At 40.5% G+C, this 12,569-nt stretch overlaps 1 protein-coding gene across 1 annotated transcript in view; it reads left to right on the top strand.

Annotated features, from left to right (window-relative positions):
- Positions 1-12,569, top strand: part of med13a (mediator complex subunit 13a) — a 70,789-nt gene that overhangs the window by 12,396 nt on the left and 45,824 nt on the right. Inside the window, exon 3 of the mRNA XM_083885944.1 lies at positions 9,015-9,183. Within this exon, the coding sequence (XP_083742070.1) occupies positions 9,015-9,183 (169 nt within the window). The remainder of the gene's footprint in view (positions 1-9,014; positions 9,184-12,569) is intronic.

Genomic DNA, 12,569 nt, shown 5'->3' with positions numbered 1-12,569 from the left:
TGAACTATAAGACATATTTCTCCCTACTGTAGCTGCTGCGATGCTCTGCTGGTGAGATGAGGCTGAGCAACCTCACTAGATGGATCTGAAATCAGCAGGAGAGCTCCTTTCACCAACCTCTGATCTACAGCTGCTCATCTGTCTTGGAACCTCGGCAGAGCACATACAAAAAAAAGTGCTGGGTACTATCGCTTGTGGAAATGAAAATGAACCGTACCGTGCCTTGGCGAGACGTGCCGCTCTAGTGGAAAAGGGGCTCTAAACACCGTACCATACCTCGTACATGTGAACCTGTGTGTCTGGCTTTTCCTAGACAGTGCAGTGGACATATGATTCTTTTTTCTAATGCCCCTGATTGTAGTTGGTTTTAATTCTTCTCATTCAACTGGGAACAGGTGAGGTCAAGGGAATGCTTACATGAAACAGAACACTTTTTGAGGTCTTAGGTACCAGGATTGGAGATCACTGTTCTGGCAGACTTTGTGTAGCGACTGAAGTAGAATAGATTGACAGACTGCTGTGTTCTTGGACTCTTGGAGGGGCTCTGCATGTGGTGAAAAGTGAATCAACAGATACCATGTAGCAGTGGCAGGGAAGACCATGGCAGGACCAGCCTCACTCAGCTGGAATGTCAAGAACGGCTGTTGTCTTTTAACCTCTCCTCTTTTTGCCACTAGATTGATGTATTATTTTACCTTTGGTCCCAGCCTGTCTTGGGAATTGTGAAACGCTTGCTTTAACTTGTATTTTTTCAGCTTCTTTTGTAGTCTTTATTTCAGTGTTGGTGGTAAAAAATGAAAATCTGAAATGGTGCTTGCTCATTTACCCCCACGCCCTCTTCCATCCTCATTAGATTAGCAGCTGTGAAAGTCTTTTAATTTTGAGCAAGTGCCATTTCTGTATACCAGCGTTCCAGTAATCCCTTCACTCTAAGGAGATGAGGGGAAAAGGAGTGAGCTGGAGAGATGAGAGTTGTGAAGGGCAGAAAACTTGAGGGTCTGGCACTTAATCACCATTGAAGAGATGTAAGGGTAACAAACCACCAAGTCCCTTTTCTACACTCTTGGAAACCCTTGCTCATAACACAATGAGAAAACCAATTCTAATCTTCTCCTGGACATGTACAGATATTCTTCTCGACAAAAGAATGTCTTTGCTAAATGAACTGCTTGCTTTCCTCTACGATTGGTTGACTATAGGCATATATTCTAATGCAAATCCCCCACTCGCCTCATCGCCCTCTCCTTTCACAAGCGGGCGTGGGGTCTCCTAACGAGTTGCATCCTAAACGAAATATACTGTATGGTGCAATTAATCAGGGTAACTGCTCTATGGTACATTTTTCCATAAGCCCACAGCCACACTCATGTGTTTTAGTTTTACACATCACTTATGCCAAGGGTACTTTAAACTTTTTGGGACCTCTTACAAGGGAGCAAATAGTCCAACACTGATTAAGCATATGCTTGCTGTCATTTGTACTAATATGTCCAAACCAATGTAAGTGCAGTGTCCCACAACATCCCAAAATGAACTTCAGTCGCAGTCGTGTGAAGATCAGAGAAAATATCTTGTTCTAGGCCTTTTGATGTGAGCGCCTGCCATTGCAGCATGTACTGTATCACTCGTCTGTGATGAAAACATTTAAACATCTCAATATTTCCTCACCTGTCGTAGTACCCTACTCTCGCATTATCGTAACCTCTTTTTTTTTTTGGCTTGATATGATAATACAGGCATCCATGTTTGGCTCTTAAGTTGTGCTCTTTTCTATCACCTATTGTGCAGTGGATTTCTGCAATTCATGAGGCTCTTTATTCAGAAAGGGAGCTATTACTTAAACGTGTAAGAGTTCCTGTGGGCATGTGTCTGCCATGTCAATGGGTCACATGTTGTGCATTCTAAAATGTCAGCATGGATTGAGGATATTTCTGATATAGCTGGAACACGAGGCTGGATGGAGATTGTTTTAGAATGAAAACATTAGTGTGGACATAACCTTGGTATTTTCCCCAGGTCGCTCTTCCTGCACTGCAAATCCCCATGATGCTTTCACTGCATCACAATGCCCTCATAGGATTTAGCTGGAGCACACTCTTCCCTCTAGAGAGTTGGACTACACATTTAAGGCCCATATTACCTTCACAGTCAAGTTGAGGAGGAAAAAAAATCATGAAGGCAGTTGTATGTATGTATGTTGTATTATTAAAAGAAATGGTGGAGAAAAAGATCATTCAAAAATTTCCATCTCCACTTGATGAACAAGAATAGCTCAGTTTAGTAGTTTTTTATGATGACAGTGATCGTCTGACAGTCCTCTTTGTTTTTGCTGGTATGCAGTAATTCTTGGAATTTTTCTAGCATTGCCAACTTCAGAGGATTTTTTTCCCGTTCTTGTCTGACCCCTCTCCTTCATGCCTACTTGATTTAAAGGTGAAATAAAAACAACCATTCTTTGCACCTCAGGGCAGATTATTCAGCTCCAAAGAGCATATTTTAGTGGGACGTCAACGTTGTATTGACTGAAACTTACATTTCCTCTCTGTCAGTGTCTTTTTTCCTGTCCTTTGAGAGAAAAATCCCAACCTCAAAATTGCTGAAGTGCCCTCACATCAGTGAGAGACGCTGGTTATAGCAGTACCTGCAGTTCAAAAAAAAGTCTGGTGACAACAAATATCCACAAAAAAAGGAAGGATGTTGTTAAAAAAACATCAAAGGATGCCTGGCTTATGGGCATTTTGGGATGCTAGACATTTTGTGGTACAAGCTTGCATTGATCATGAGTGAGCCTGTGGTGAGAATGGACATATCCGTTTCCTGCTTTCCAAATACTCATAAGACTCTTCCTGTCCCTTTATATCAATACAGGAAACTCTAAAACTGCTGCAGATTAATTCAATCATACTCTTTTAGAAATGCGAAAGGATCTTTTCAATGTGACGAGTTTAAAGCACTGTGCAGTCGATGAAAAGTGACCTTTTAAAGGGACTATTGGTAGTGTGTCATCTTTAGTAATCTCAGTTAGATGACTGTGATTTTAAAACTTCAATAATTCATCTTTATTTAATTGGTGCCTATTGACATTTAAATTTTACTGGTTTTCTGGTACTTGTTTAAGCCTGAAGACCACCAATAACACCACATTCCTGAAGTAAAATGTCAAAACGTGTGCCGTCATTATTTGATTTTGCACATGCAAAAGATAGTAATAGAATATTTATGTAGGGACATGAGCGATGTCACACCAAAATGGCTGTGATACATGTTTAGTCTCGCAATGATGTAAGCACTGTAGCCCAGTAAAAATGCCCCAGGCTAGGATTCAGAAAGGAGAAATGCCACTCACTCTTTATTCTAAATGTTACTGACTTGGACAGGCTCCGAAAGTCAAACAGAATTTTTGACTGAGAAAAACTGGAAACTCCACACTGATGCGAAAAACATGGACAAAGTTAGTCCAAGGTTTGAAACTGTGACCAAAAAGTTCAGTTCATTAAGTGTTTGCAGTGGAGAAAATTGCATAATTGGGACAAGAAACTATATTTCATCTTCATGGATCCCAGCCAATGACTTATAACCCTTGAATTTACCACTTAAGGTGTAGATTTTTTGGTAAACCGTAGTGTATTCACACGATTGTAGGTTTACATCAAAGATAATTATTTAGCGATAGACTATTTTAAGCTTTTTTACTTTGAAAAATGGTTCTTCACTCCAGCGTGTGATACAGAGAATGATGGAGAGATAAATCCAGACAAGCTCTGAGGAGGAAACGAGGAGAGGAGGCCAATGGCTTTGTACTTTGGGATCAATTTTCGAGGGCTTATCTCCTGCCTGTGAACCACCCTCTGCTTTCCCCTTTTCCCCCTGCTCCATCTCTCTCCAGCACTCTCTATGATGGATCTCTACTGGCTGGCACAGTGCAGGAACTCAGCCATGCATGCAGCTCTGGCCCACGTGTAACGTCTCCCTCCTCTCTTCTCTATCTGTCTCTCTTTTCCCTCTCTGCTCAAGAAATAGTCATTAATTAGTAATGGAGACTTTACAGAGCACTGCTGGTTCTCACTCTCCGTCCTTGCAGATAAGGAGGGAAGAGGAAGAGAGGAGAGAACCCTCTGGCCAGGCTTGGTAGAATCCCCTTGAGCACAGTTGATCACAAAGCATTAATCCTGCTGTTCAATGACTGACTGCTGCTCTAATTGCTTACACACAGAAGTGTGGGGTTGGGTAGGTGGGGCTTTTTCCACATTTTTCATGGACCTCGGAAACACCCACATACAATTTTGTGATTTATTTTTTGCGCATTCTTGTGTGGGCTCTTTTTTGGATTGGTGACTCAAGGAATACTAGATATTGATGTTAAAGGAAAAGTGTTTGTGTGCTTTTGTGTGCATCCATGTCAACATTGTCTGCTTCTGAGAGCGAATGTGCGTGTTGTTGACAGAACTGCTGTGCATCCACGAAAGATCTCTTACAAAGGTCAGCTCATCTGGGCCTGCTGCACATGAGGCAGAGACATGAAGGTGTCTTAACCAAGAGCTGAGCCCATAAATCTTTGTCTAAATGAGGCCACAAATTTTTTGCCTCATGTACCAACTGCCACACTCCATGACCCACCCTCCTAAACATACTCTAAGCATTATTCACTTGCACACATTTTTGGTTGAAGTATTTTATTAGACAATACCACTTTTAAGCATCCTCTGGTACATGCATTCTTTGTTATTATATACCATACTTAAAAACTGCATGTGTGCACATAAAAGACACACTAGGTCAAGACAAACTGAAACAGGAAACGGGAGATAAATGCAATATGCACATGCAGCTGAATCTGCACAGTTGAATGACTTAAAATAAACCAGCAACTGTTGTTGGTAGTTCATCTGTTTTTCTGCTCTCGTGCAAACTTCCTTTTATCTCGTTAAGTTCAACACAGGAAAATTCAAGCGTGTCCCACTTGTTCTGATGTTTCTGAAACGGAAGCAAGAAAGTAAATACAGGAAGGAGTTCCAGTGTTCAGTTGCATGTTCTGCAAAGAAACATTGCTGTGTAATAATTTTACGTGGCGCTGCTCCCACCACCAGGAAATAGCTGTGAAGTTTGCATGCCCTGCGACATCCCAGAATACAAAGCACATGTAGCTACAGGAACCAGTCTAGAGTTTGTTTTGACCAAAGTGAAATCACACTCTCTGAAGGGTCTTTATTGTTCATGTCTGTCACAGTGTGTTTACCATGTTAACACTTGCAAGTGTCTGATTTAACTGCACTTGTGAGAAGTTTATGCTTTTTTATGCTAAACTGAATATATTTGACCAGTTGTGCAATAACACAAACTGATTTAAAATGCCACTTGGGGGCTCTGAGAAATTACAACTAAATTATGTTCCCATTATTTACATATTAAACAATCAGTCATTTAATCAAGGAAATTACTGGCAGTTAAATGACTCATGAAAATAACAAGACTGTACAAAGCTCAAGTGTCATGCTTTTTTTAGTTTACCACCCACTGGATATGCAAAATATCTTTGAGATGTCTGTTTAGAGCAACCTTCTGAGATGCTTCTTTTTAAGATATTTCACTCATGCTTTTTTATCATTTGTATATGATGAAAATTGACTGAAGTTATCTTTTTGCTGTAGATGTCCGTGGGCAGTTATCACTAAAATTTGAAAATGTCACACCTGGCCCAGAGTCACCATGGTCCTGCTGCTTTTGTTGTGAAAACTGCTTTTAAAATCAAATAGCTTACGTTGTATGGAACGCTAAATTATGACTAAACATTATGTCTGTGTAAAGTAGTGTTGTGGCACGTATTAGACGATGAAGATGGAGTCTTCAGGAACACTTGATGGAAAACAGATGCCTGTTATCGAGTTGCTTGGGGCTAGAGGGAGAGAGAGGATGAATGAGCGACAGTGATGAGGAGGTACGGGGCAGATGTGCTTTTGGCAGAGGGGAGTAGATGGAGATTGCCATGATGGTTGATATAAAATAAGGTGGAGGGAAGTTTTCTGCCTGTCGTAGCATCACATTTGACAGAGGGCTAAAGCAGAGCTCCAGGTTTCAGTTTCAAAATGTTTTTTTTTTTCTAGTTTCCCGTCTTTCATACGTTGTTCGGCGTTGGAGTTTGGCCTAAATCCCATTTAGTTTCCCCCCCCCCCCCCGTCCTTTCTGCTCATGTGCTGTCAGAGCATATGAGGTTTTCTTTTCGTGTTGACGTGTTGCCACCTGGCCTGCCAAGTCTTTTTCAGACTTACATGAAACCATGCATACTCTCTCACTCAACACCTTTTCTTGAATGTTATAATTTTGATTTGTTTTTTTATTCTAAGCGTGCACTTAATTTTTAATAGGAAATTACTTTTGTCCCTCCCGTTTCCTGCCATTGCCCTGTTTTCTGTGCTCCTGATCTTATCTCTCAAGATGTATGTGCACCTGATGAATTAGTGTGTTGCTCTCAAAATCACCAAGCATGTAACCCCCTTTACTTGGCGGTTAGCCTGAAGCTGTTTTTCTTTGGTTGATGTAATGTTTTAAAGGCCAGCTGAACTGGGAGTGTCTTTTAGAGCTGTGGCATTTGAAATTGGATTTGATGTGGCTGGGATACCTTTTTTTTTCCTTTTGAAATTGAAGTTGACACTCACTTTTTTATTTTCCAGCAGATGTTCATAATTGTACCCTTGCAACATAGCTGATTGCTTAAATTTGGGGAAAGCATTAAAGCGCTCAGCGTCACCTTAAACAACCTTCTAAAACCCAGCAGGCTGGCACACGGCCATGGGTGGCTCTGTTGTTCAAGGAAGGAAATCAATGTAATTTCCTATTTTGATAGCCTTAGGATCATCTATATTTAAAATATCTTTATCCTTCCTCACATTCCAAGGGTTCACTTAATAATTCAATAAAATGTGATTAACTTGCCTCTGGGCTTGATTGTGCTTAGCTGGCACATGCCAAGTTGACACAAAGAGTGGGTCACAGACGGCTTTATTTTTGTCTGTTCTCAGGCAGAGGCTGTACACTTGGAGAGATGTTTGCTGTAGACTTGACAGAAAGGAGCTTAAGTCCTGTAAGATGTGAGCAGTGGCTGTTAATGAGATTAAACCAGCATCCAGGCCAGCGCAGATTGTGATTCAGAAAGAAACTCTGATATGGGTTTAACAATAGCTTCATCCCGAACAGCTTGATACCAGTTTCAGTATGTCAGTTGTTTTTGTTTGGTACATCACTTGAACTCCGTAATTATAGAGCTGTTTGACTACAGGTGAACTGCTTACATGTGTTGAATAAAAACACTTTGTAAGTAAGTGTAAGTGTTTGTATTAGTATTGGAAAATGGACAGAAACTGAGCATCTCCTTTGATCAGCCAAGTTAGGAAGCATAGTGTTTGATTTTGGAAGTTGTTTAATCTTTTTCTGTTATCTCATTTGCCATGGTATATCTGTGACTGAAGGAGATTTACAAATACTTCACTCCACAGAGTTGAAGCAACCACTCACGCAAACACAACTGAGATTGCAGTAGTGATGTCATGTCACACACTAAGATTACTGCAGTGGATGTGCTGTGTGTTACAAGAATAAGTCAAATACATAAATGACATGATATTTATACAGGGCTAAAAAGAAATGTGGTCAAAAATGTTATCACAATAAATAAGAAATTCAGTAGCTATCCTGGCAAAAAATGTTTGAAATTGTCGATATTTATAGTTCATTCTCAAGATTGTCTGACAATAAAATATGGACATTTGTTCCAGAGCTAAATGTGAAGAAATCAGTTAATTTAAATGTCACTATGTGCATAAAACAATAAACAAACTGTCAGGTGAAACTTATTAAATATGTCCTATCTCTATTATCATTTGTTCAATTCATGTCATAGGAGAAGAAATTAATTTAACAATACACTGTATTCTAATTAGCCCTAAGTATGTGTTGTATGTTGAGCTATGAAACAGCATTTCCTACTTGTGCATATTCTTGTTCTTTGCCATGCAAAATGGTGACAGATGTTAAATGTTTGCGTGCATTACCTTTTTACAACAAAACAACAAGAAATTAAATCCTGGTTTTCCCCGCCGCGCCGAAAATAAAGCGAAACTGAAAATAAAACCGGGGCTGTGAATTTGTGTACCGTCACACTCCTAAACACTAGCATTAAAACGCAATATGTGCAACAAGCACCTGGAACTTGCACAGCCGTAGAGCAGGCAGCAAGCAGCAGCAGGTTTCTGTTTAACCTCTGACTCTGTCATAGTGAGTGCAGTCCTGTTTGCATTTACATGTCGTGTTTGTCATCTTTATGTGATGTGATTTTCAGCTGTCACTTTAGATATGACTGTTCGGTTTTGCATTCCAGGAAATGTGAAATTCTCTGTTTCAGGGTGTTGAGTGTTACCATTTTTGAAGATGGTAGCCTTATTACAGTGTTAGGCCTGCATGGGATCATGTGCACTGTGAATGCACCAGATTCCTCTCCTGCGTTACCGTCATGTTTGATGAGTTGATATAGTTGCTGACAGCTACATACACATTTCTTGAAGGTTTTCATATACTGTTATTGCAAAGTGATTAATTTTCATCCACCAAAGGTGCTAAAACAGTTCACGTGTTAGCTAAAGATGTATGGTATGTTGGAATGTGGCTGTTTTCTCAAATTAAATTTCCTTCCTTTGACCTTTCATGAGTCACGTTCTCACCTCAAATAGGGTAAAGCATGGCTGACAAAAACTTTTCCAATTCAAAGGTTGACATTGCTGATTGAATATAATGTGACATTATATTGGGCTTGACAGCTTGTGCTCCTGCACTTAATCTCGCAAACACTGATGAATATCCCTATTAGTGACTGTGCCATCTGATCAAGTTCAAGGCTACTTTGCCTCTGCCAGCCACAGCTGTGATATGCTCACTGTATCTTCAAATTAATTAAATTTTTGTAAAGTCACAATTGACAACAAAGGGTGCTTACTGTTTTTTTTTCCTCTCTGTCTTTTTTCCAGCTGAGGATGATGGGCTGTGGGAGAACGGCCTTTCCTACGAGTGTCGTACACTGCTGTTCAAAGCCATCCACAACTTGCTGGAGCGCTGCCTCATGAATCGCAGCTTCGTCCGCATCGGGAAGTGGTTTGTCAAACCGTACGAGAAGGATGAGAAGCCCATCAATAAAAGGTATGCTGGCCCCACCGGTTAAGTCCAATTCTTGTCTGGAGGTTTTCTCTCCTCTGTGGCAGTTCCCTGCACTGTGGAGAGGCTGTTTTTCCTCTGTTTCCTTTGTCGTCTTGTTTTTTTGTTGTCGCTGGCTGAGCTATGGTCTGGCGCAGCTCAGTGGTTTAGCACTGCTCCCACTGATACACGGTTACAGTTATTCAGTGTATAGTCTATTGAACCAACACAGTTATGGCTTCTAATTCCCACTGGCCAATACTTGACACAAGTACACACTCATGTTGTTGTTTCAGACAGAGGTAGATATTGTGTCGCATTTATTGTTTCAGTGAGCTCCTCTCTTTTTGCCACGGATCCCAGTTGAAATTATTTATACTGTGTCCAATACAATATTTGTTTTAACACATCTATGCTTGTTCTTTCCTGATGTTAATCTGCACAGTGTGTGCTTGTTTGAAGGCATTAATAGATGAATACTGGCTCTCGGGCCAAATCAGGCGCTCAACGAAAAAAGGAAAAGCTTTAAGCTGATGTCACGAATGTCATTGTTTGGCTTAATTTTGGCTGATGTCATGTGTTGACAACATATGTCACTGACTTTTTTAAAACAAATATTCTAATGTATGGCTCATAATGTACAGTATATAGCATTTCAAACACATGTGGATTGAAGTCATATACAGTTAGGCCCATAAATATTTGGACATCGGCACAGTTCTCTTTATTTTGGCTCTATGCACCACTACAATGGATTTGAAATGAAACGAACAAGATGTGCTTTAACTGCACACTTTCAGCTTTAATTTGAGAGTATTTACATCCAAATCCTTTCTATATGTGCCACTTTTCTATAAAGAGAACCGTGCCGATGTGCCAAATATTTATGGGCCTAACTGTATAGTACACTGATGAGAAAAATTATTACATTTATATTAAAGTTTATATCAGGACACAAAGCACACATTTATTTTATTTTGTTATGCTAATCCCTTTAAAAAAAAAAAAGTAAATATGAATTACACCTGGATTGAAAGGTAGCTAAAGGTTAAATATTCAAAATAGTATTACAAACTAAAATGTGTACATCCCTATCAAGTGAATTTTTGTCCTCCATAAGCATTTTTTTTAAAGTGGCAGAAAAAAGCACATGTATATAAGCATATTCACATACAAATCCCTTCACAGTAGTCTGTGTCCTTGTGGCATGCATGAGATAAACAAATCAGGACCCCATTCATAGAAAACTGGCTCTGGTGGGATTCTTTATCACTTGCTTCAACACAATGCCTATGTTCAAATGTAGTTCTCGGCCAACAGTAGCAGTCGGTGTAGGTGTTTACCTGTAACCGATAGATAAACTGCTGCTGCTGTTGTTTATTTATTTGGAATGCCCCACAGTTATTTTGCAGGTCAGTGCTTGCAGTTTGTTTTTAAACAGAGAAAACCACACTTTTGACACCTGCTGAACCGTGACAAAGAAAACAAACAAAGGCTTGTAAAAAAGGAGCCAGCTTTATATATCACAGCTGATGTATCAAATGTCTGTAAGTGGCCCCTGTCCTGATCCTGCGGATCAACTTGAGGCGTCCCCATATAATACACTACATAACTGCTGTGATATGAGAGTTTTAAGAGGACTGAAAGAGGTGCCATTGCCAACAAGTGCCAGCACTGTTTGTCTCCTACCCCCTCTCTCTCTCTCCCCTCCAAGTGTATTTATGTGTGAGTGAAACATCCACCACCGCCTCTTCGCTATCTGCTGAGCTGGATTTCTTACCGTCTGTGTCTGGGTTTATTGATAAGAGATGGAGACGTGGTGAAAGTGAGACAGGCTGCTGGTGTTTGACAGCTCAAATAGAGGTCTCTCTAAATTTTGCTTCCCTTGAATTGCACTTGTAGTGTGCGGTGCGACAGATTTAATGCCGCTGTATGTGCAACAACTGTGCAGCAGTTACCAAAGAGATAACAGCCTCTAAATAGTGAAGAAGCTTTATTAGTCAGTTAACAGCCCTGGAAGCTTCTACTCCACGACATGTGTAGGTGTCAGTGTTGTATTGTTTTTGGAGTTGTTTTTCATGTTGCCACCAGCTTTTCCAGTCAGATGACCACTGGAAAATGCAGTGACATAATCTTGTGTGCACACAGACACGTGAAAGTCAGTGTTTGTTTGTTTGATGGCCAGATGTGTTGGAAATGGCCAGAACTCTCTCTGCTTTGCTTTTCAGCTTGACCATATTCAATTGCCAGCTTTAATACAGACTCTTTGTATTTGTTGACAGTAACTTGCATCTCTCAGGACGTTTATAACAGAGTTTCCTAACTGATGGAATAATGTGGGAGAACCTAAGCCATAGGGATGCCTTCTTCATAGTACACTAAACACAGAGAAGTCTCAGTGTAGAGGAAAAAAACAATAGTCCTTTCCTCTTGTCTGAAATCCACATGCCCCCCTCTGTCTGTGTCTGCCTCTCTCTCCTTTCTCTACTCTCTCATTTTTGCTCTCTCTTCCTTCCCTCCCCTCCGTCCCCCTCTGCTGTCACAGAGCAGACTGGGCAGGTTATAAATAGTGGTGCAACCACCCTGAATCTTAGTTGTCGTCAAGGATGTTTTTCTTCTCCCTTTTGGTGTGTTCGCTGTGCCCCGGCGATGCTGGGATTTTGACAAACAAATCCCCTCGAACAAAGCAACTCAAACTGTTTACTGGAACTGTTTTGTGTGTGTGTGTGTTTTTTTGGAATGTTGCTACTGCTTCAGGTTCCAGCTGATCTGACAGTGAAGCATTTTTGTCTCTGATGAAACACTCGTGTGACGGTTTCATTCCTCTGCATGATAAAATCACATTGTGTACAGAGTAATTGGTCCTTATGCTTGCATGTGATCCAGCACTCCTACCATCTTTATGTCCTTTAATTGAGAGACGCTCAGCTCTGTCCTGTCAGTACTTTGACGGCAAATGTTCACCCCCACAGGGACACTGAATTCTCATGGGCGGCGTAGTGATTTTTATATCCACACTGACAACTTACCTCCTTTTTAGAGATAAGCTGATTCCACAAGGATGAAACAGTTCCAGGGAATTCCCACTCTTATTGTCCTGAGAAAACTGCAGCAAGCTGTACATTGTTTCATTGTTGCCATTGTTAGATATGTTTCCTTCCTTTCCCCAGTACAGAAACACAACACTAAACTCATTAGTTAACAAGGTTTGTTAACACATCTTCTCATCTGCCTCTGCTAAGCATCTTATTCACCTTTCATCAAGTTTAGTAGGTCAGGCACTATTTAGGATTGTTTACCCTTCTCAATCACAAGTGGATTAAGTAAAAGCATAACTGTATGCAAAGCCACATCTCTCTACCATGACCATTAAATTCTCATGAAGTATATTT

Source organism: Microchirus variegatus (assembly GCF_963457635.1).
Source record: "Microchirus variegatus genome assembly, chromosome: 2".
NCBI lineage: Eukaryota > Metazoa > Chordata > Actinopteri > Pleuronectiformes > Soleidae > Microchirus > Microchirus variegatus.
This window is presented reverse-complemented; position numbering and strand designations above follow the sequence as displayed.